At 49.2% G+C, this 25328-nt stretch overlaps 1 protein-coding gene across 1 annotated transcript; it reads left to right on the top strand.

Annotated features, from left to right (window-relative positions):
* The first annotated feature begins 1036 nt into the window (after positions 1-1036).
* LOC146355933 (uncharacterized) lies at positions 1037-25328 on the top strand. Its single transcript, XM_084829983.1, has 14 exons — positions 1037-1097; positions 3456-3970; positions 4155-4281; positions 4609-4679; positions 5029-5155; positions 6653-7945; positions 12254-12399; positions 14236-14628; positions 15315-15376; positions 15902-16331; positions 16489-16615; positions 17050-17120; positions 17484-17610; positions 19929-25328. Exons 2-14 carry the CDS (start codon positions 3557-3559, stop codon positions 21389-21391), a joined length of 4851 nt encoding a protein of 1616 aa, XP_084686109.1. The 5' UTR covers positions 1037-1097; positions 3456-3556; the 3' UTR covers positions 21392-25328.

The following is a 25328-nucleotide window of genomic DNA, read 5'->3' as shown; positions in this document are numbered from 1 at the left end:
AGCTGAAGTCCGAAACATCTGAAGGGCACCGGGGGGGGGGGGGGGCAGGAGGCAGCTGTAGAGAGTGGCAGTGGCATCTGTGGGGAGGGTCTTTAGCCGTGGGAGGCAAAATGAGTCTGCTAGATCAGGTTTTAGGGGCCTAAAGGACCCTGGCTGACCCACTTTACTTTTCACATTGTCATCAGCCACTCTTCCCATCAGCTAACAATACAACTTCTGCATGGCTTGACTTTTGAACTACAGCTATGTTCTTTTGGAACTGCATAATTTTCCTTGAATTGTAGATTTCATGTTTGGCTGTGCAGTTTTACAAAACAGGTCAATATGCAGCAAGACGGCCTGGGCACCAGGTCTACCAAGATAGGCAGCTGGAGCCTCTGGGACGGTTGTATGCCAGGTCTACTCCTCTGCGGTTTCTCAGCGGGTAGACCCGGTGTCCAGACAGTGTCTTCCCACCCACGGCCGAAACCCGCACTTCTTTCTATGCCCCCTTCGCCCCTGAAATGGCCCCTTAGGCCAACGCCATTGCGCGGTTGGGCATGGCAATTTCGGGGTGGGGTGGGGTGGGGCGGGGCGGGGCGGCCCGGCCAGCTTGTAGCCCGCCGCTGGGCTCTGCTCTGCGGGCAACGCACAACCCTGTGCGGCTGCACGTCTCAGCCCCACGGCCAGCACTGCGAGCGGGAGCGGAGAGGCGCCGCTGGGCCTCCGCGAGGGCTGGAAAGGGCAGCTTCTCTCGCACCTCCGTGGGCAGCTGCCCAGTCTAAGGCAGCGCCGCGACCCCCGGGCGAGGGCGAGGCGGCCCGCCAGCGAGAGCGACGTTTCGCGCCACGAACAGCGCGCGGAGGCCGAGCGGAGTCGTCCGGCGAGGGGGGAGGCCCGGAGCGGGGAGAGAGCGCTGCCGAGAGGATCCCGCTGCGTGGCCCCGCAAGGGTCAAAGGCGCTGAAGCGGGGATTCCTAGAGAGGAGGGGAGAGGCCGCGTGCCCCGGAAACGCGCCTCCTTCGGCCAAGGGCGCTTCCTGCCCCGCCTTCCCCGGCAGAGGGGGGCGGATTTGGCGCGTCTCCCGGTGCGGCTTCGGCGCCTCCTGGCTGGGGGCAGGTGAGCCCCCCGCCTTGTGCAGCCGGGGAGGGGCAACTGGGGGCGGGGAGGGCGGGGGGAGGTGGGGCGGGGATGCCCTACTTCAACCCCAGCGTGTCGGGGCGGGTCTGCGCTCGGGGCGGGGGGAGGCTGGATGCGCTCACCCCTGCGGCTGACCCCCTTGGGACCCCCCTCCAGGGAGCTGCGCCCTTCCTCCGTTCAGCATCCCAGGCGGCGCCCTCGATGTGGCGAGCGGGAGGGAGGACGTCGAGGGCGCTGCTGCGCGGAGCCAGTTATCTCCTTCATCCGCTGAGGGAGCTGCTCTGCACCGGCCCGAATCCCGCTGAGCGGGGGCTGGACCCGATGGCCTCGTAGGCCCCTTCCAACCCTACCATTCCGTGGTCCTATGATTCTTCCCCCGCTAATCGGACGGGCCCCCCCCCCGCGCAGGTGTGGGTCCCCAGGCAGTTCTGCGTGGGGCTGAGACGCTGCCCTGGGCCTCTTCTGACAGCAGCAAACAAACCTGGGCGGAGGGAGACGAGGGCCCCGCCCGGGCCGGCCCTCCCGTGGGCAGCTGATCCGGGGAGCCCCGAGCGGGAAGCAGGTGCTTCGCTTTCTGGCTGACATTTCGGGGCCGGGCGGAGGGGCAGGTGCTCGTGGCGGCGTTTGCTGAAGGCAGCAGATGGTCTCCGGCCACCCCTAGATGCGGTCTTAAGAGGGGAGGTGTAATACACGTACCTGCAACGAGTCTGTGGTTCTAGATGTTCTAACTCTATGTGTTTGTGGGGAGTATGTCTAGGGTGAGAGTGGGATGAGTGACAGGAGGAATTGTATTTGCATATGTGAGATGATTGGTTGAATGGCGGGTGTGGGGGGAGCATGGGTGGTATATAAGCTTGGTGCTCTCCCTGTGTGAGTCAGATAGGGGTTGGAACAGAGAGAGTGTTTGTGGGAGGTGGGATTTGTGTGGGGTGAAGAGTTAAATTGAAGAGAGTTTGCAGACAGAGAGTGAGTGACTAGGATTCAGGTGTACAAGAGCAAATGCACAGACAGAAGCTGTAAAAGTTACTTATTTGCTGTTTACCATCTTAATGCTAGAAATAATTAAAGTTCATTTCTTTCATGAAGTCTTACACCTTTGCTCTTGGCCATGTAAGGGTTAAGAAATAACGGAAATAATGCAGGTTATAATCAAGCCAGTGTGTCCTCACTGCTTGAGGACAGAATAAAGGGTTGGGCCTGAGCCTAGAGGTCCTGGTGGCAGCGTTCCTGTGTGTGCGGAAGGTGCTTCCTACTACAAGGAAGACCTCACTGAGGAGCAATTCGCACTGGTAACAGGCAGAACGCCACTGGAGGCAGCGGGAGAGGAGTCCTTTCAAGAAGGAGCTGAAGGCTGATAATAATGAATAAATATATAAATGGGGAGAGGAATGATACAGAATGGAAAAGCGGTGTTAAAAATCCTGAACAGTGAAAAAACCAATCTCAACAGAGCACAAGCGTTGAATCCCGGTTTCTGTGGGGCACAAAACCTGTGGTCTCCTCCGAAGGAGGATGTTGTCCTGTGAGAACACTTGCTCTGTTCCTGTGAGGGAGCTCCCAGTTATGTTTCTTGTTTAATGGAAAACACAGTCTTCCTAACTAAAGCAAATGTATGCGTCGACCAGAATTTCTGTCTTCTATGCACAAAGGAATTCGTTTGATTAATACATGGGCCTGTGTGAGCCATGGCTGTGTGCCAGAAGCAGAGGCTTTGCATGCAGAAGTCCCTGGTTCAATGCCAGGAGTCTCCAGGTAGTGCTGGAAAAACTGTTGCCTGAAACCCTGGAGAGCTGCTGCCTGTCAGTGCCACCAATACTGGGCTAGGTGGACCAAGGGGCTGACTCAGCCTGAGGCAGCTTCCTAGGATCCTGTGCTGGCCTTTTAAGAATCAGATGACGAATCAACAAAGATTCCTTAAAATGACTGACAGCCTGAATTTACACCGGTGTGATAATTTATTCTAAGGGTAGCTTCGGGAGAAGATGGCAGCGGCAGAAGGTGACACAGTGAGGGGTGTCACGGAGGTGCTTCCTTAAAGAACAGAGAAGGCCTCAGAGGAAGGCCAAGAAGGGAAGGGACGTTCCGTGGGAGGAATATTTAGAGGGGGACTGGTGTGGTGGGAGGGGTGAGAGACCTTCAGACGCTCAAGCAAGTGAATGATCTAGGTCAGTGCCTCTCAGGTGAACGGCCCTCCCCTAGTCTCTGGTTCTCTTGCAGTCTGCATTTGACTGCCTTTTTTTCCCGGACAAGACCTGCTTACTAGCTGGTGCCCTGCACATTTCTTCTTGCACTGACAATATGATAATTGCTTACCGGAACCATGTTCTGCCTTTACAGAGCCTTAGTCACACTGCCTCCTATGGCAATCTTTGCCCCGATACCAAAGAGGGAAGAGATCCTTCAGAACGTTTGGAGGTTTTCTGGAACACAGATCACAGATGGTTGAGACAGACTCAGCTGGCGCTGAAGCACCAAGGGACCCTGATGCCATGAAGATCGGGCACATCAGCGTATTCTGGGAAACAAAGGCCCAGAAGGTTATTGGTGAGGACATGGTGAGCTCAGATGTGCAGCTCCAGCGTTTCAGGGAGTTCTGCTATGAGGCAACCAAGGGGCCCCGAGAGGTTTGCAACCAACTCCATGAACTTTCCCGTCGGTGGCTGAAGCCAGAGCGACACACAAAAATCCAAATGCTGGACCTGGTGATCCTGGAGCAGTTCCTGGCTGTCCTGCCAGCAGAGATGGCGAGGTGGGTGAGAGAATGTGGGGCAGAGACCAGTTCCCAGGCGGTGGCCCTGGCAGAAGGCTTCCTCCTGAGCCAGGCAGAGGACAGGAAGCCGGAAGAGCAGCAGGTGAGAGCATTTCATCCTAGGGGTCAGGAACATGAGGGGGGATATCCCAAAACTCTCTGCTATTTGGCCAACATGTTCTGGAAATCGCCCAAGGAGAGGTGTCCCATACCTCACACCAACATCTTTGCCTCTCTCATTCATTCTCTAACCCTTCTCATGTCATGGATACCGATTGCTGTTTCAGGTTCAGAGTCTGTTTGCAGAAGTGGGACCTGATTTCCCTGCAGCAGAGAAGGCTCCAAGCGACACCAGACAGAGCCCCCCACAAAGGGGGCTCAGGCCGGAGGGTGTTAGACCTGCTGCCTTGCAGGGTAAGGATGAATTTGGGGTGGCTGTATTTCAACCTGGTCTTGCTCCCTTATACATGGAAACTAACAGTTTGATCTGTGGCCAAGAGCCCAAATGGGGAAATATACATTTTTATCCAACTGAACTATTGAAATGCAAATTAAATATAAGATATCTTGTAACGCCCAGGTGTACTTAGATCGGCATCACTTCCAGTTCAATTCTATGAATTTGACTGGGAGTAGGTCCTATTGTGTTTCAAGGGGTTTACTTCTGAGGAGTTTAGGACTGTAATCTCAATCTCTGAGACAAACATGCACCTGGCTTCCCATCACCTTTGATTTCCACAGGGGCTGGAATGATGCCAGCAAAGTGTACTCGCCCATCTCTTTTTCTTTGTGACCGAGTGGAACCAGATCAGGTAGGCAGAAGGATCACTGGAGAGCAGCCTGTGTGCCTCCGTCCCCTGCTCACCTCCCAGGGCCAGAACATATCTCTCCCCTTCTGTTTCTTTTTGACCAAGCTAAGATCCTAAGGAGAGCCCTGCTGGATGGGACCAAAGGTCCATCTAGTCCTGCATCCTGTTTCCCACAGTGGTCGACCAGACGTCTCTTGGGAAGCCACAAGGAGGACAGGAGGGCCACAGCCATTTCTTGCTGTTGATCCCCCAGCAACTGGTTTGCTCAACAAGCAAGTTTCAATCCCGTATGATAACGCCCGCCTCTCTTCATCTTATCCTTGAGAAGGAAACATTTTCTTTTTTCCTCCAGGCTCTGGTGACATTTGAGGAGGTTGCTGTGTGCTTCACTGAAGAGCAGTGGGCACTGCTGGGTCCTGACCAGAGAGCCCTGCACAGGCAAATCATGGAGGAGAACCGTGAGATCGTGACCTCTCTCCGTAAGGCTTCCTGTTTTCCTGCTTAATTATATTATCAAGTTCCAAATGCAGTCATGATGAGGAAGGGAGTATTGCCATTTTTTGCCATATATCCTATATAATTTATTTAATACTTAGAGGCTGCTTTTAAGGACATAGCCCTCAGAAGGTAGAATTCAAATTGAAAATAAGATAGCTTAAGTTGTATGAAAATCAGTATTTTAAGACAGCAGCTTAAAGACACAGGATTCAAACATACCACACGTTTTTTCACTAGACAGGTTAAGACAGCTCACAGTCTCCAAAACAAGCAGCAGCAAAACGCTGATTAGGGAAAGGTGGCCCAGAACAGGCACGTTTTCAAGGCAGAGTTGAAGGCCTCCCCTGCAGGGACCGTGTGGATTCAATCGCAGATTTCAGCACCTCCAGATCCCTTCTTCCAGTCTACCAGGACTTGCCTATTTTTATTTACTAAAACACTTTTAATCCTGCCTTTCCATTAAACAAATATCCACATGGAGCCAATACTGGTGATGCATCAATACAAATATTAGAAAATCACAACATAAAACACTAATGAGCATCCGGTCATGAAATCATCAGGAAACATTGAGAGCTGCAACAAATACAAACACAGACTTGACCCATCATGGAACCCCAGAAGCCTGTACTGAAGCCAGAAAAGGAGGTCTGTAGGGAGGCAGCCGGCATCCCAAAATGCAGCAAGTCTACAGGACCCAAACCCAGCTGCTTTCCCTTTAGTCTTTCACCCAAATTGCAGTCTCTCTTCACACATAGGCACCCAGATTACATCTTCCTTAGCTGGGGTGGAGGGATGGGAAAGAGATCTGCTTCTCTCTGCCTGAGCACAACAGAACTCCGGGGTTTGCTATGCTCTTCAGAGCAGGTGGAATCCTGCAGAGTGTGGATAGGCCAGGAGACCAAGGTGGTTTCAGTAGTGTGGAGCTGAGATAGTACTGGTCCAAAGGCAACTATTGGAACTGCTGTAGTAAGCCGGCCCACTTACTACACAGAAAACTCTGGATTTTTCTCCAGTTTCCAGAAAAGCTTCAAAGGCACACAGGGTGCCAGATCTGTTATTAAAATACTACAAAGGAGTTATTAATTTTATTACATTTTTATAGCGCCCAAAACCGAAGCCCTTGTACAGGGACGAGTTACAGGATGATTCCCAGTGGTGACAACTGGGCCAGGCTGAAAGCAATGGTGTTCAGATAATTCCTTACCAGAGCCATCTCAAATGTAAAAGTGGGCAATTTGAGATGGGTGCTCATTATCAGAGGTGCTGAGCCTGCAGCTATTCATGACTGCAACATGCCTGAAAGACTAAGAAATTCAGGGTTGAGCACCTGAGCTGATAATTTACTTATCTCGGGGAGATAATTTCAGGGATGGCATATGTACTCTCAATTCTTCCCTTTATTGAAACCATTAATTGAGGGTGCTTAAGTATTTGAAATAATAAGGGTTTTTAGCAATTTCTTGTCTTCTTTCCAGAATGTGAGAAGTGGGAAGTAGAGCATGAGAAAGAACGATATGGGAAGTCTCCAAAAAAAGACCAATGTGAAAATAGGAAACAGCAGAGAAGGAAAACTGAAGGAAATCAAGATAGGAGGAAGAATTCCTTTGCTTCTGAGGGTAATTGTGACCATGATATCACACTCCAAGAAAAAATAAATAAAAGACAGGAAAAGAATATGTTCTATATGCATGGGAAAACTTTCAATTTTGAATCAAGTATTAACGCTCACTGCAAAATACACACATTGAAGAAGGCACATACATGTGTGAAGTGTGGGAAGAGCTTCAGACAAAAGATACATCTCACTTGTCATCAAAGATCACACACAGGAGAGAAACCGTATCACTGCTTGGAGTGTGGAAAGAACTTCAGTCGGAAGCTAATTCTCACTCATCATCAAAGAACTCACACAGGGGAGAAACCATATAAATGCCTGGAATGTAAAAAAAGCTTTAGTCAGAAAAGAAATCTCACTCAACATCAAAGGACTCACACAGGGGAAAAACCATATAAATGCCTGGAGTGTGGAAAGAGCTTTATTCAGAGGATACATCTTACTCATCATCAAAGATTTCACACTGGAGAGAAACCATACCTTTGTTTGGAGTGTGGAAAGAGCTTCAGTCAGAAGACACATCTCACTTCTCACCAAAGAACTCACACAGGAGAGAAACCGTATAAATGCTTGGAGTGTGGAAAGAGCTTCATTTCTATGATATCTCTCACTCACCATCAAAGAACTCACACAGGGAATAAACCATATAAATGCTTGGACTGTGGAAAAAGCTTCAGTCAAAAGAAATACCTCACTTCTCATGAAAAATTTCACACAGGGGAGAAACCATATCACTGTTTGGAGTGTGGGAAGCGCTTTAGTCAGAAGAGAACTCTCACTTCTCATGAAAGAATTCACACAGGGGAGAAACCATATCATTGTTCAGCATGTGGAAAGAGCTTCAGTCGGAAGCCAAGTCTCACTTGTCATCAAAGAACTCACACAGGGGAGAAACCATATCATTGCTTGGAGTGTGGCAAGAGCTTCAGTCAGAAGATAATTCTCACTTCTCATCAAAGAATTCACACAGGGGAGAAACCATATAAATGTTTGGAATGTGAAAAGAGCTTCCGTGAGAAGGGAACTCTTACTCGTCACCAGAGAACTCACACAGGGGAGAAACCACATCATTGTTTTGAGTGTGGAAACAGCTTCAGTCAGATGATCTCTCTCACTAAACATCTTCGAACTCAACACAGTGGAGAAACCATTTGAGTGTGTGGGTTCACACAAAATGTTAAGCCACCCCTACGAATAAGCTATGCGGTGTGTTTGCTGAACAACCCACGACACACTCTGGGTTGTTCTTCCCCTCCTTCCTACTTAATGCACTAGCTGGGTCCCACACGTATCCCAGTGGATTTTGCAGCAAAAAGTTTTGTCTCCTGTCCCCACTCCAATTGCTACCCCCTTTTTGTTTCCTGTTTTTTTTTATTAATTTTCACAGTCTCAAAAGTGAGACTCTGAAAAATACACCCCAAGGGGGGGGGGGGCAGTATTTCCCCCTTGCCAATGAGATCCTTGCAATTATAAGCACTGGCACTTCTCAGTGTCCCCCACCTTTTTGGCACTTCCCCGAGTCTCCATTAAATTTGCATGCACCTCCCTTCCATTTACTTATCAGTCCCCCAAAATGTGCAAATCTTCCTGGCATTATAAAAAAGCCGTTAGAGGGTGGCAGAAGAGAAGACGGAGCAAATGGGGTGCCGGTACCAGTGGTGCTTCCATCTGCCCCCTCCCCAGTGGGGCCCCATTTTCTCTATCCTGTAGCTGCCCTCTCAGGCCTCTTTTTTTTTTTTTTTAAGAACTGTCAGGGAGAAGTTTCTAAATCATGAAATGGCAGAGGCATGGCTGAACATAAAAATGCATGAGAATTCTGTTACAACCCCATGAACGGGAATCTTTAAACAAGCTTTGTTACCTGTTTGTGTTTAGTCTACATGATCCAGGCTAGCTCAGAAGAGAAATGATTATACATATATTCGTTTATTCTTGTTACAATACCGGGGGGGGGGGGGGGTATTGGAGTTTAAACTTAATTCTTTCAAGGAGAGGGGGAGGGAAGGGGAAAGAATCTTCTTTGTTCTTCACTTCCTTTCCTCCCCCCTTTTCCTCTTTTTTTCTTTTTCCTTCTCTTTTTGTTATTGTGGTGTCCTCATCAGAATACTGTATTGTTGGGAAATTGTAGTATTGATCAGGTTGTTGGCAATTTTGGTATTTCATTTATAAAAATAAAATAAATAATATATTCATCACACACAAAAAGAACTGTCAGGGAGCTGCCGTAACTGCAGCAGAAAGGGCTCCAAAAAGGAGCCAGGGAAAGGTGGGGGGAGTTAATATCTCGCTTTTCTGGAATAGCTGGAGACCCGGGAGAGTGTGAAGGGGGGGGGGGGAGACACGGAGAACTGCCAGTGTAAACTTGTAAAAGTAAAGGAGATATTGGGGGGGTTGCTCCCGTGTGGGAGATGTCTCTGTGCTGCCTCCAGTATCAGAGGCAATAAGCCTGTGAAACCCCGCTGCTGGGGAGGATGGGCGAGAGGGAGCTGTTGCATTCCTGTGCTGCTTGTGGGATCCCTGTGAACAGCTGGTGGGCCACTGTGTGAACAGAATTCTGGAGCAGATGGACCCTTGGCCTGATCCAGCAGGGCGCGTCTTAGTAATCGTAGCAATCTCTGCTGGCAGAACTCTGTCTTGGTCGTGTGCGCACTGCGTCTTGCTTGTTTTCGCTTCCTGTTGTAACCTTTGTGAGCAATATCATAGTATCAGTTTCTTTGTATACTCAAATACACTTGCTTCGTGTTGATAAATGTTAAAAACATAGTCTGTGAGCATCTATTTACAGAGTAACTGTGTTGAGTGTAAAATGACCGAGTCCTTCTCAGCATCAGAAAAACCACAGCTCTGTGGGCCCAGATATGGACAGGAAGTGGGAGCCTGTGAAGGTGACAAGAGGTCTGCTTGATGAAGTTTTTTATCCACAACGTATTTCTCCTGCTCTCGGAAGCAGCTGTCCCAGGGCTGCCAGCCCAGCCACCCCGCCAACTGTACCCCTCTGCTCCCCGGCGGTAGTTCCCACCCCCTCCTGCTCATGCCCATCCTGAGGGGGCACCTCTGCTGCACCAACCACCTGGCATGCCTCCGACGCAACGTGGGCCTCATCGACCCGCCTTTCGGGGGGGGGGGGGCTGCTGCAGATCCTTTACCTGCAACACACCTGGCCTGAGCTGCCAGTTCAGTGGCGGCTGTGGAGCAGACGAGGCAGACAAGGGTCTTCCATGCAGCCTGGCCTGGAAGAGGAAAGCCACCATGGCAGAGGTACACCTTCAGAGTAGGTGTCTGGGTTCCCTTTGCCCCTGCTGAAAACTTCAAAAGCTAAATCAAAACACAGACAAAAAGCGTCAATCCTCGGCTTTTTAATATACTGATTCATTGAGTCATACAGATGCAAATTGTCAGTGACTCGCAGTCTACAAAGGAGATGCCTTCAGTGAGTTCGAAAGAAAGCTACGTTGCCCACCGTTTGAAGAAAAGGCAGGCTACTATCCTAGCATAAGGGGTGGGTGGGGGATCGCCCTCCCGCTTGCGAACAGCGGTGCTCAGAGGCCTCACGCCGGGCCAGTCGGGCAGACCATCTAAGCTCCGCCGCGCCATCTCTCTCTTGGCTCTGCGTCTGCACCTGGCGTCTAAGAATTCAGGTTCTCCAAGCCCCACCTCTCCCTGTTCGCTCTATCTCACAGGGGTGTGTGAAGAGAGGCCCTCTGTGTCCAGCTGGGCCTTTGAAGCCTGCGGAGTCTGTGTCTCCATCTCTGGACAAGCCTGGGAAACTTCCTCCCCCATGTCTTGCAATTCTTCTTCGGAATCCGAGCTACTGCGCTGCTCCCTGCGCTCAGAGGCAACCCTGACAGGAGGTTTCCTGGAGCCGCGTCCCTCCCTCCACAAGTGACGCATTCTCCTGCTTCCTGTATGCTTTGCCGTCTTCTCCCTTCCCCATGCTTACAGAAAAGCGAGAGCAGCAGATGAACAGAGCAGGCAGGTTTCTTCTCAAGGACAAATCTCGCCTGCCAGATGCAACAACCTTGCGAGTGTAGCCGTGGCATCACGCTGGAGTGATGGAGCGCCTCACTTACACCTGAGGCACCACGGATGCCAGTAATGCCACGGGGAGTGTAGCTGTTCAGTGGCAGCGAAGGATGACCATGATGATTTACTTATATAGCACCATGAATGCACATGGCACTGTACAGAATAAAGCAACACATCCCTGCCTAGAAGGTTTACATCCTAATAAAATCACAAAATAAAACCAAAATGGTGGGAGGGGAATGCCCCAAATGGGCACAGGAAACACTACAAAAATAAATAATCAGCATTGCCAAGTGTGTCGTCCCAGCTGCGAGTGTTGGACTCTTAGGTTAGAAGTGCTGAGATGGTGATAAATCAGACTCAAAGGTTGGCTTACCAGGAGTACTTTATTGGGCAACTTACAGCACACAGGCGGACCCAATGGCTGGATCAGACCGCTTCTCTGAACCCCGAGCCACTGGGTACAATGGGTCTTATACTCTGCAGGTTAGCGAGAAGCAGCATTTCAGCAGCACGCACCCCTCGCATTCATTCTCAGCATAGACTAACAGCACTTTCTAGGTGATGTGTCTTCTCACTGTGTACATACAGAGCCCTGACACTGTGATTCAGCCCAGAGGTGGGCTATTACCACTTTCCCCTGTGTGGAAGAGAAATCTCTTTCGTTCTGACCTGCCTGTCTTGCAGATCATGTTTTTTAACTTTTCTACATGAAACTCTCCGCTCCATGCACCAGCTTTTACCCTTCACTTGTTTGCAAGTTAGGCTGTTTGCCTTTGTCTCAACCGAAACTCACTTAAACCTTTCTGCCTTACTCTGGTCCCAATGATGCAAGTTTGGGATAGACTCTTTTTCTTCTTCTAGTCAAATTTTCTCATTTTAAAGAACTCTTACATTATTGTGGCTACTCCACCCCCAAGTAATAAGCTCCAGGCATAATCAGCTGCTTCCCGGTCACCCTGGGGGCAACCGCAGCCATGCTTTTTCTCTACAAATGTTCTGTCTCTGTGCCTCTTTCCTCCTCCCTCTTCTTCTTTCCCCTTCCCTATCTGTATGCCACTTTCTCTCTCTCTCTACTTGTCTCTGTAAACTATTGGGAACCACACTCAGTATCATTTGGAGTTGCAACTAACAGTAAAAATGTTTGCAAATATCACATAGTATTTAACAAATCATAAAATATGCAGGAGGATATTCCCAGGCAAGGCCCAAAAGCATTGGAGCGTAGACGAGCAGCTCCATAACGCCGAAGCCACCTGATTCCTACAAGTAAGAAGGGCAACAGGGGCCCTCCTAGGCTGGCCCCTCTTTCAGGGGTGGAAGGAGACCCTGTCTAGGAGACACAGCCCCACCTGCCCTGTGTCACCACCCACATCCTACCAGGGATCCGCCAAGCCCTCTGGCCCAGCTCCTTCTCTTCCCCCTTGCCCTGTAGGCCTCCTCCGAGGCCCTTTCCAAGGGTGGGGTAGCCGCAAGAGCAGAGACAGAGAGCAGCCACGGTCTGCCCTCGCCTTGCTCTCTTCTGCTAGGCAGATTGGGCCCAGGGAGAGAAGGCAGGGGAGCGCAGAGGCGGGCAAGCAGGTGGGCCCAGTCCGAGGGGGAGGCGAGCTGAGGCCCTCGTATCTGAGGGCTCCCCCACACACACACACACCAATTTTAGAGCTGACATTGATTGAGTGTAATAATCATACTTAGGGTACAATCCAGCCAATGTTAAGCACCTTTTAAGACCAAAGAGTTAAGCAGATAAGTTAATTTTAGGGAAGTAAATGGGATACTAAAAGCCTTAAGCTTTGTGTTTAGACTGGGATTTTTTTTCCCAGGCAAGTCACATACATCATTTAAGTATTTCTATACTGCCTTTCAGGGCAGAATGTCCTCAGGTGGTTCACATTAAAACCATAAAAACAATTTAGGGCACAATCCCATCAGGATGGGTGGCCACCTCCGAGGCGGCCGCCTATCCAATGCAGGGCAGGAGAAGCGCGGAGGGGATCGTCCCCTCCGTACTTCAGCTGCCCTGCATTTGCGGCTAGACAGCTGTTATCAGCTGTCTAGCTGCAGGAAGGCAGAGCCTATGTGTCATACGGGCATTTCCGCCTTCCCCGCCCCGGAACGCCCCCTGCAATGCCCCATTTTTGCTGCTCCACACTCCTCTTGCGAGCGCTGGGCTGTTCTGAGCCGCCTGGCAGACAACACAGGGATTGGGGAAGGTTGGTTCTCAGGGAACCAACCTTTGAGCGCAGGCTGCGAGGTCAGTTTCTGGAAACCAACGTATCCTACGGCTGTCTAGCTGCTTACTACTGGCCATAGGATTGCTCCCTTAAACGGTAAAAATACAATTCCCAGTAACAGCAACATAAATACTTTTTGCTTGATACTAACTCTGCAATAGCAATAGACTGCTATTGTTGCTGTTGTTAACATCGTTGTTGGTTTTATTGTTGGCTTTTATTGTTATGTTTTTAAAACTTTTATATATTTTAACAGTTTTTTTGTATTTTATTGTTGTAAGCTGCCTTGGGAGGGCTTCTGCCTGGAAAGGCGGCCAAGAAATATTTTAAACAAACAAACAAATAATAGCAGCAGTCCTTATAATAGCGAGCTTAGAAGATGCCTCCCTATTACAGAGTCATGTATTTCTTGTCAATTCAAAACTGCCTCCAGTGGAAACACAACAGCAACCATAGTTCAGTAGTTTGGGGTGTTTTCCCCAGTGGGGTTTACATTCCTGTGGGCCAGATGCGGCCTGCATCTCCCCTCTGCACCCAGGCCCCCGCCCCTTGGGCTTAAAAAAAAGCTTCCTATCAAGGTCCTAAAAATGTATATGTAAGCAAATTTAAATTTAAAAGGTTTCCTATCCCACAAACTGCAAAAGAAAAGCCAAGACAATGCTACGTTGCAGATCCTACTTCTCTGTGCCACCACCGTATCTGAAGTGTTCGTCTTTATTTTATTTATTTATTTCATTCCTATACCGCCCAATAGCCAAAGCTCTCTGGGCGGTTCACAAAAATTAAAATATATAGAACATTAAAACCACAATCACAACCACTTTATCTCTGTTCCAGGCAGAGGGAAAGGTCTGCTGCTTCACAAGTCTTTCTGTCCTTGTTTTTCAACACGTTTTGCTCACTGTGGGCCAAAGTAACTAAGACCCAGAAAGTCAGGGTGGTTTTCACTGCAAGCACCGCTTAGGAACAGGGCTTTCGGCCTGACAGCGAGAAGGTGCCGGTCAGCCTGGGCTGCCACCGTATTGATTCCAAGGGGGCCCCAGCTGGGCGGGGGCAGCCTTGGGGAGGCCGAAATCCACATGCACCAGGGAGTAACCGCCAGGGAACTGAGCGGACCTAAGCCGGGAGCAGGCGCCCGCAGGGCGGAACTGCAGCTTCCTCCCTCGCGCCCTGAGGGCACCAGCGTCCTGGGCGGACTTGTGGAAGCTCCTGCGACCTTCTGAGCCGCCCGGCAAGGACAGGGAGGGCCACGTTTTGCCGCCCCGCCCGCCGGCCGAGCAGAGGCCTGCGGCGGGAAGAGAAAACGCCCCGGCCAGAACAGGGGACGCGCTTGCAGCAGCGCCCCGCGGGAGCCGGGAAGGCGCGTCCCGGGTCCTGCTCGGGGAGGAGCCGCGAGCGCCTGCGCGGGCTTGCGGGGGTCGAGGAACGGCCCGGCCTCCTAGACGGGCGGGGGAGGGGCCGCGGCCCCCCGGAAATGCGCTCCCCGCGGCCCTTCCTGCCCCGCCTCTTCCTCCGGAGGAGAGGGGATTTGCGGCGTCGCCCGGGCGCTGCTCCGCCGCCTCCTGGGCGGGGTCAGGTGCGACCCCCGCGCCCGCCTTGCAGTGGGGTAGGGGGGCCCCGGACTGCGGGGGACGGCGGGACATGGGGGGCAAGAGAGTGAAGAGCGGGCGGAAGCCCCCCTCGGGGGAGATGCCCAAATTCAACCCCAGCGAGTCCGGGCGGGATGTGATTTCGCATTACGGGGGGGAGCCAGACCCCCCGTTTCGCGCCATGGGGAGGAGGCCTGTGCAGCTGGCCCAGTTGGGGTTCCCCCCACGATATCAGGGAGCTTTCCTCTTTCCTCGGTTCAGCAGACCCGGAGGCCCCTTTCGGGGGGGGGGGGAGAGAACTGCAGCGTTGAGTCAGTTATTCCAACTGATTAGGAAGCTCTGTGTTGATCGAAATCCTTCCCCCATTAACCAGGCACTGCTCCCCCCCCAACTGTGGGTCCCCTGATGTGGCTGAGACGCGTCCCTTGCCCTCTGATGGATTGGCCAGGCTGACAGAATACAACAGAGGTAGGTAGAGGGTGACGAAGTGCCCACCAAGACCGGCCTTCCCATGAGGCAGCCGATTCAGGGAGCCCTGAAAGGGCAGCAGGCTTCAGTTATTTGAATTGCTATTTTATGAATGATATTTTACTACGGGGGGGCGGGGGGGACAGGCGTCTGTGGGATTTTTGGCTAAGGCAGGAAAAGCTCTTGTGTCACACCTGTGATGCAGCCCTACAGAAAGAGGCAGCTGGAGAGGAGTCCTGTAGAGAAGGAGGAGAAAACTGACAAGAAGTGAATTTTTTAAAAAATGGGGAATGAAAAAGAGGTGTTGAAAAAGAACAGAAAAAGGCAAACATCAACAGAGCAGTGACTTCGTGTTTCTGTGGGGCACAAAATCTGTGTTCTCCTCGGATGGAGGATGCTGTCTTGTGAGAACATTTGCTGTGTTCCAGTGAGGCAGCTCCTAGCTATGTTACTTAGCAATGGAGCCTGCAAGTGCTGAGGTAGTATAGCTCAGAAAATCGGGGCGAAATATTATGGGTCTGTTTTATTATATGATGTAAAACAATTTGTCTAAAGGAAAGAGAAATGTAAGTGTTCCTCAGAATTTCTAGCTTTTATGTGTTTGTGAATTCGGTGAAGTAATACATTGACCTTTAAAAATCAAATGACTAATGAACAAAGATTTCTTTACATGACTGAGAGCTTTATTGTAAACAGGTTTTAAGGAAGTTTAGTATAAGAGAGGCATATGGAGAAGATGGCAGCAGCAGAAGGCTTCACGGAGAGAGTGTGTGGCTGGGGACTTGGATGAAGTTGGAGGGGTTTTTTGAAACGCCGATCAAACATGGCCAAGAACGACAGAGCTGGTGCTGAAGCACGAAGAGACCCTGATGCCAGTGGGGATTTCTGGGAAAGAACAGTACAGAAAACTCAGGGTGAGGACATGGTCAGCTCAGACGTGCAGCTCCAGCGCTTCAGGCAGTTCCGCTACCAGGAGGCTGAGGGCCCCCGAGAGGTTCGCAACCAACTCCGCAATCTTTCCCATCAGTGGCTGAAGCCAGAGCGACACACGAAAAACCAAATCCTGGACTTGGTGGTCCTGGAGCAGTTCCTGGCCATCCTGCCCGGGGAGATGGCAAGCTGGGTGAGAGAGTGTGGAGCAGAGACCAGTTCCCAGGCAGTGGCCCTGGCAGAAGGCTTCCTCCTGAGCCGGGCAGAGGAGGAGAAGCAGAAAGAGCAGCAGGTGAGAGCATTTCACCCAAGGGGTCAGAATGTGAGCAGGGATATCCGAAAACTCTCTACTAATTGGCCAAGGAGAGATATTTCCCCCAACATTTTGCCTCTCTCATTCCTTTTCTAATCTTCTCATTTCATATCTTGGATCTCCATTGCTATTTCAGGTACAGAGTCTGGTTGCAGGAGTGGTCCTTGATTTCCCTGCAGCAGAGAAGGGTCCATCGGACACCAGACAGAGCCCCCCACAAAGAGGGAGCAGGCAGGAGGAGGATGGATGTGCTGCCCTGCAGGGTAAGGCTTAATTTGGGGGTGGCTGTATTTCAACCTAGTCTCGCTGTCTAGAGAATGTAAGAGATCATTTATCTCCTTTTATGTTTCCCCTGAATGTTTTCAGGGGGAAGATGCTTGTCTCCAGCCGTTTCCACAGTTCAAAACTCATTTAAGTTTCAACAGTTGGAGACTTTATGCATAGAAACCCACAGTTTGATTTGTGGCCAAGAGCCCAAATGGGGAAATATGCACATTTACCCAAATGAATTATCAAAATGCAGATTGAAGCTACGGCATCTTGTAACACCCAGGCATACTTAGACTTCTGTGGATTTGTCTGGGAAGTCAGTCCTGTTGTGTTCCAAAGGACGGGGTGTCCGCGACTTTAGGATTGTAATCTCAGTCTCTGAGACAAACATGTGCTACTGGCTTTACATTACTTTTGTCTCTTACAGGGGCTGGAATGATGCTGAGAATGGGTACTCGGCCATCTCTTTGTCCTTGGGATGGAGTGGAACCGGATCAGGTAGGCAGAAGGATCACTGGGAGACAGGCAGGGAGCAGCCTGGGTGCCTCCGTCCCCTACTCACCTCCCAGGGCAAGAATACCTCTCTCCCTTTCTGTTTCCTTCTGGCAAAGCTAAGATCATACGGGGAGCCCTGCTGGATGGGACCAAAGGCCCCTCTAGTCCAGCATCCTGTTTCTCACAGTGGCTGACCGGATGCCTCTTGGGAAGCTGCAAGCGGGGCAGGAGGGCCAGAGCCATTTCTTGGTGGTGTTCCCCCAGCAATCAGTTGTCACAGCAAGCAGGTTTCAATCCTGCAGGATAATGCCCAGCCACCTCACTTTCCATTATCCTTGACAAGGACATTTTTCTTTTTTCCACCAGGCTCTGGTGACGTTTGAGGAGGTTGCTGTGTGCTTCACTGAGGAGGAGTGGGCACTGCTGGATCCTGACCAGAGAGCCCTGCACAGGCAAATCATGGAGGAGAACTGGAGGATCGTGGCCTCTCTTGGTAAGGCCCCTTGTTTTCCTGATTTTGATACTGTCAGGTTCCAAATTCAATAATGGTGAGCAAGATAATATTGCCATTTTTTGCACAGATCCTATATTATTCATTAATTTAGCATTTTGAGTCTGCCTTTGAAGAAACTGCCCTCAGAAGGCAGAGTTCAAAAAGAAAATACACACTGAGTATATTAAAATCATCAAATAATTAAACACTATTTTTAGGCCGCAGCTTAAGGACACAGGCTTCAAATATGCCTCAAAATTTTCACAAGACACATTAAGATAGCTCAGAGTCTCTAGAACCACCAGCAGCAAAACACTGATTTGGGAAAGTCAGCCTAGAACAGGCACATTTTTAAGGCATAGTTGAAGGCCTCCCCTGCAGGGGCCATGTGGAGTTTGACTGAATATTTTGCCACCTCCAGATCCCTCTTTCAGTCTACCAGGATTCGTCAGTTTTTCTGTACTAAAACATTCATAATCCTGCCTTTCCATTAAACAGCAGTCCACACAGCAGCTAATACTGGTGAGACATCAATACAAAATATTAGAAAACCACAACAGAATCAAAACAACAATCATCATCCGGGCTCCAAATCATCAGGAAACATTAAGAGCTGCAACAAATACAAACATAGAACTGACCTGTCATAGAACCCAAGATCAGCTGTACTGAAGCAGGAGAGGGAGGTCGTTAGGAAGGAAGGCAGCACCACGAAATGCAGTTCATTTACAAAACCCAGACCCCGCCGTTTCTGTCTTAGTCTGTCTCTCAAACTGCGGTCTCTCTTCACAGCCATACAGCCAGATTACATCTTCCCTTGCTGGGGTGGAGGGATGGGAAGAATTAACCCGAGGCACTGTGCCCATGTACACCAGCTGCTGGGGAACATGGGCGGGCGGGTGCTGTTGCACATATGTCCTGCGTCTGGGTTCCCTGTTGTTAGCTAGTTGGCCACTGTGTGAACAGAATGCTGGACTAGGTGGACCCTTTGTCTGATCCAGCAGGGCTCTACTTCAGTTCTTAGTTCAGCTTCTCTCTGTGTGAGGGCACCAGAACTCTAGGGTTTGCCACGCTCTGAAAAGCAGGTGGAGTCTTGCCGATAGCGCGTAGGCCAGGAGACCAAGGTGGTTTCAGTAGCACGGACCCAGGATGGTACTGGTCCAACAGCTACGGATGGAACTGCTATAGTAAGCTGTCAGACCAAGTGCATGAGACTCTGGATTTGTATCCAGTTCCACAAAACCTTCAAGGGCAAAGGGTGCCAGGTGTGACATTGCAAATCCACAAAGGAGTTACAGGAAGTTTCCTGGGTGTTTCAGGATGAAAACAATGGGGTTTGCACAACACGGAATAATGGGCTCAAGTGACAGGAAGCCAGATTCCGGCTGAACATCAGGAAAAACTTCCTGACTGTTAGAGCAACACGACAATGGAACCAGTGACCTAGGGAGGTGGTGGGCTCTCCCACACTGGAGGCATTCAAGACGAGGCTGGACAGCCAACTGTCAGGGATGCTCTGACTTGGATTCCTGCATTGAGCAGGGGGTTGGACTCGATGGCCTTGTAGGCCCCTTCCAGCTCTACTATTCTATGATTCTATGACCCCTTGCCAGAGTCATCTCAAATGTATAAGTGGCCGATTTGGAACAGGTGCCCAGTAAAGGAGGTGCTGAGCATGCAGCTATTCAAGATTGCCTCTTTTATTAAAGGGTAAGAAAATCTGTTTCGAGACCCTGAGCTGGTAATTTACTTACCTCTGGGAGATCACTGCACGGTTGGCATATGCTTGTACAGTTGGATTTGCATCTCAAGTCTTTCTGACTATGTGCACTTCTGATTAGCTTGGTAATGCCAGGTCTGACTTTGGGTGAGTGACCTATAGGGCCATTAGGTAAGGTGACTTTGTGTGTTACTGGTCCTGCCTTTGCACAGGCAGTAACACTTTAAAGGACCATGTCCGTTGTTCCCAGATTTCATTGGAGCCTGCAGTACCTGTCCTAGTGCCGAGCAGCCTGACTGTACATCTGTGCGGTCAACTAGGCCGAGAGAGAGTAATTGGCCCAGAAACACACAGTACATTTCATTTCTCAGCTGAAAGAAGAACCCTGGTTGTCATGGTCTCAATCAAATGCATTGTACCACACGAACAGTCAGTTAATGCCAGTCAACAAAGGCAGGAAAGCATATGGTAAGAACTGCATCACATCTAACTCTTTTTTCACTTCTTCCTTTCATCGAAATCATTAATTGAAGGTGCACAGTTATTCGAAGTTCTGTTGCTAACTCAGTCTCTTACCAATTTGTTGTCTTCATTTCAGAAGGTGACAAGTGGGAAGGGGAGAATAAGAGAGAACAACATGGAATGTCACAGAAAAGAGACAAATGTATAAATACTCAACCGCAGAGAAGGAAAACACAAGCAAATCAGAATATGAGGAAGAATTCCTTTGCTTCTCAGTGCAATGGCAACCATCATATCATAATCCAAGAAATAATACATAAAAGACTGGAAAAGAATAGGTTCCATCTGCATAGGAAAACTTTCAATTCTGAATCAAACATCAAAGCTCATTGCAGATTTCACACCGTGAAGAAAACATATAAATGCCTGGTACGTGGGAAGAGCTTCAGTCTGAAGACACAACTCACTCCTCATCAAAGAACTCATACAGAGGAGAAACCATTTCTTTGCTTTGAGTGTGGAAAGATCTTCAGTCAAAAGGCACATCTCACTCGTCATCGCAGAACTCACTCAAAAGAGAAGCCATATCATTGTTTGGAGTGTGGAAAGAGCTTCAATAGGAAGGAATATGTCACTTGTCATCAAAGAACGCACACGGGGGAGAAACCATATAAATGCCTAGAATGTAAAAAAAGCTTTAGTCAGAAAAGAAATCTCACTCAACATCAAAGGACTCACACAGGGGAGAAACCATATAAATGCCTGGAGTGTGGAAAGAGCTTCATTCAGAGGATACATCTTACTGATCATGAAAGATTTCACACTGGAGAGAAACTGTACCTTTGTTTGGAGTGTGGAAAGAGCTTCAGTCAGAAGATACATCTCACTTCTCATCAAAGAACTCACACAGGGGAGAAACCGTATAAATGCCTGGAATGTAAAAAAAGCTTTAGTCAGAAAAGAAATCTCACTCAACATCAAAGGACTCACACAGGGGAGAAACCATATAAATGCCTGGAGTGCGGAAAGAGCTTCATTCAGAGGATACATCTTACTCATCATGAAAGATTTCACACTGGAGAGAAACCGTACCTTTGTTTGGAGTGTGGAAAGAGCTTCAATAGGAAGGAATATATCACTTGTCATCAAAGAACTCACACAGGGGAGAAACCATATAAATGCCTGGAATGTAAAAAAAGCTTTAGTCAGAAGAGAAATCTCACTCAACATCAAAGGACTCACACAGGGGAGAAACCATATAAATGTCTGGAGTGTGGAAAGAGCTTCATTCAGAGGATACATCTTACTCATCATCAAAGATTTCACACTGGAGAGAAACCGTACCTTTGTTTGGAGTGTGGAAAGAGCTTCAGTCAGAAGACGCATCTCACTTCTCATCAAAGAACTCACACAGGGGAGAAACCATATCATTGCTTGGAGTGTGAAAAGAGCTTCCGTGAGAAGGGAACTCTTACTCGTCATCAGAGAACTCACACAGGGGAGAAACCACATCATTGTTTTGAGTGTGGAAACAGCTTCAGTCAGATGATCTCTCTCACTAAACATCTTCGAACTCAACACAGTGGAGAAACCATTTGAGTGTGTGGGTTCACACATAATGTTAAGCCACCCCTGTGAATAAGCTATGCGGTGTGTTTTGTTTGCTGAACAACCCACAACACACTCTAGGTTGTTCTTCCCCTCCTTCCCACTTAATGCACCAGCTGGGTCCACACGTATCCCGGTGGATTTTGCAGCAAAAAGTTTTGTCTCCTGTCCCCGCTCCAATTGCTACCCCCTTTTTGTTTCCTGTCTTTTTATTATTAATTTTCAGAGTCTCAAAAATGTGCAATTGTTACTCTGATTACTGGCCCTTTTTATTCCATGGCATTTTTTCCCAATATTTCGGTGCCCCAAAAATGCGCAAGTGGGGTTGTAATTTTTTTAATTTATTTTTTTGTCAGTCTTTCAGAGGTCCAGTAGTGTACACTTATGGCTGTCCCTTTTGAGTAGTTTTGACTGGTTAATCTCCTTGTCTGTTTCTGCTCTCAAAGGGAGCAGCCAAGGGGAAAAGGTATCCTACAAGGAAATTGACAAGACAAGGTTGCATGGGCTAATTTGCACACAGTTGCGATGGACTGGGGAAGAAATAATACTAAAGGGAAGGAGGGAACCAGTAGCTTAATTCAGAAACACCAAAGAAGGGTTGGGGAGCCAAAGCAGTAGATACACCTGGGGCGGGGGCAGTATTTCTCCCTTACCAATGAGATCCTTGCAATTATAAGCACTGGCACTTCTCAGTGTCCTCCACCTTTTTGGCACTTCCCCGAGTCTCCATTAAATTTGCATGCACCTCCCTTCCATTTACTTACCAGTCCCCCAAAATGTGCAAATCTTCCTGGCATTATAAAAAAGCCGTTAGAGGGTGGCAGAAGAGAAGATGGAGCAAATAGGGTGCCGGTACCAGCGGTGCTTCCATCCGCCCCCTCCCCAGTGGGGCCCCATTTTCTCTATCCTGTAGCTGCCCTCTCAGGGCTCTTTTTTTTTTTTTTTAAAAGAACTGTCAGGGAGAAGTTTCTAAATCATGAAATGGCGGAGGCATGGCTGAACGTAAAAATGCGTGAGAATTCTGTTACAACCCCATGAACGGGAATCTTTACACAAGCTTTGTTACCTGTTTGTGTTTAGTCTACATGATCCAGGCTAGCTCAGAAGAGAAATGATTATACATATATTCATTTATTCTTCATCTTTTGTTTTTTCTTGCTTTTCTTTATATTTTTTATTTCAAAATAGATAATATATCCAGTATAAAATATATTACTGACTGTTGAAGGTTTATATTAAGTTTTATTATTACTTAACACTATATTATTATTGTTATTATTATTATTATTATTATTATTATTATTAATATTAATATAGGCTTCTGGGAATGAACTGTAGACCTGTTTCTTTGATATAAGATTGGTGATATGATATTGAAATGTAAGGTTGTTTATTAAACTGTAGGATTGTTAAGGTTATATAGTTTTTTTAATAGAATGGCATTGGAGGCCGGGGGGTATTGGAGTTTAAACTTAATTCTTTCAAGGGGAGGGAGAGGGGGAGGGAAGGGGAAAGAATCTTCTTTGTTCTTCACTTCCTTTCCTCCCCCCTTTTCCTCTTTTTTTCTTTTTCCTTCTCTTTTTGTTATTGTGGTGTCCTCATCAGAATACTGTATTGTTGGGAAATTGTAGTATTGATTAGGTTGTTGTCAATTTTGGTATTGTTTATTCATTTATAAAGATAAAATAAATAATATACGCCGCACACAAAAAGAACCGTCAGGATGCTGCCGTAACTGCAGCAGAAAGGGCTCCAAAAAGAAGCCAGGGAAAGGTGGGGGGAGTTAATATCTCGCTTTTCTGGAATAGCTGGAGACCCGGGAGAGTGTGAAGGGGGGGGGGGGGACACAGAGAACTGCCAGTGTAAACTTGTAAAAGTAAAGGAGATATTGGGGGGGTTGCTCCCGTGTGGGAGATGTCTCTGTGCTCCCTCCAGTATCAGAGGCAGTAAGCCTGTGAAACCCCGCTGCTGGGGAGGATGGGCGAGAGGGAGCTGTTGCATTCCTGTGCTGCTTGTGGGATCCCTGTGAACAGCTGGTGGGCCACTGTGTGAACAGAATGCTGGAGCAGATGGACCCTTGGCCTGACCCAGCAGGGCGCGTCTTAGTAATCGTAGCAATCTCTGCTGGCAGAACTCTGTCTTGGTTGTGTGCGCACTGTGTCTTGCTTGTTTTCGCTTCCTGTTGTAACCTTTGTGAGCAATATCATAGTATCAGTTTCTTTGTACACTTAAATGCACTTGCTTCATGTTGATAAATGTTTAAAACGTAGTCTGTGAGCATCTATTTACAGAGTAACTGTGTTGAGTGTAAAATGACTGAGTCCGTCTCAGCATCAGAAAAAGCACAGCTCTGTGGGCCCAGATATGGACAGGAAGTGGGAGCCTGTGAAGGTGACAAGAGGTCTCCTTGATGAAGTTTTTTATCCACAACGTATTTCTCCTGCTCTCGGAAGCAGCTGTCCCAGGGCTGCCGGCCCAACCACCCCGCCAGCTGTACCCCTCTGCTCCCCGGCAGTAGTTCCTACCCCCTCCTGCTCATGCCCATCCTGAGGGGGCACCTCTGCTGCACCAACCACCTGGCATGCCTCCAACGCAACGTGGGCCTCATCGACTCGCCTTTCGGGGGGGGGGGGGGCTGTTGCAGATCCTTTACCTGCAACACACCTGGCCTGAGCTGCCAGTTCAGTGGCGGCTGTGGAGCAGACGAGGCAGACAAGGGTCTTCCATGCAGCCTGGCCTAGAAGAGGAAAGCCACCACGGCAGAGGTGCACCTTCAGAGTAGGTGTCTGGGTTCCCTTTGCCCCTGCTGAAAACTTCAAAAGCTAAATCAAAACACAGACAAAAAGCGGCAATCCTCGGCTTTTTAATATACTGACTCCATTGAGTCATACAGATGCAAATTGTGAGTGACTCACAGTCTACAAAGGAGATGCCTTCAGTGAGTTCGAAAGAAAGCTATGTTGCCCACCGTTTGAAGAAAAGGCGGGCTACTATCCTAGCATAAGGGGTGGCTGGGGGATCGCCCTCTCTCGTGAACAGCGGTGCTCAGGCCTCACGCCGGGCCAGTCGGGCAGAACATCTAAGCTCCGCCGCGCCATCTCTCTCTTGGCTCTGCGTCTGGCATCTAAGAATTCAGGCTCTCCAAGCCCCACCTCTCCCTGTTTGCTCTCTCTCACAGGGGTGTGTGAAGAGAGGCCCTCTGTGTCCAGCTGGGCCTTTGAAGCCTGCGGAGTCTGTGTCTCCATCTCTGGACAAGCCTGGGAAACTTCCTCCCCCATGTCTTGCAGTGCTTCAGTATCCGAGCTACTGCGCTGCTCCCTGCGCTCACAGGCAACCCTGACAGGAGGTTTCCTGGAGCCGCGCCCCTCCCTCCACAAGTGATGCATGCTCCTGCTTCCTGTATGCTTAGCCGTCTTCTCCCTTCCCCATGCTTACAGAAAAGCGAGAGCAGCAAATGACCAGAGCAGGCAGGTTTCTTCTCAAGGACAAATCTCGCCTGCCAGATGCAACAACCTTGCGAGTGTAGCCGTGGCATCACGCTGGAGTGATGGAGCGCCTCACTTACACCTGAGGCACCACGGATGCCAGTAATGCCACGGGGAGTGTAGCTGTTCAGTGGCAGCGAAGGATGACCGTGATGATTTACTTATATAGCACCATGAATGCACATGGCACTGTACAGAATAAAGCAACACATCCCTGCCTAGAAGGTTTACATCCTAATAAAATCACAAAATAAAACCAAAATGGTGGGAGGGGAATGCCCCAAATGGGCACAGGAAACACTACAAAAATAAATAATCAGCATGGCCAAGTGTGTCGTCCCAGCTGCGAGTGTTGGACTCTTAGGTTAGAAGTGCTGAGATGGTGATAATTCAGACTCAAAGGTTGGCTTACCAGGAGTACTTTATTGGGCAACTTACAGCAC

This window comes from Heloderma suspectum, chromosome 2 (genome assembly GCF_057233095.1).
Source record: "Heloderma suspectum isolate Gila_16-S chromosome 2, 16-S_ref, whole genome shotgun sequence".
NCBI lineage: Eukaryota > Metazoa > Chordata > Lepidosauria > Squamata > Helodermatidae > Heloderma > Heloderma suspectum.
This window is presented reverse-complemented; position numbering and strand designations above follow the sequence as displayed.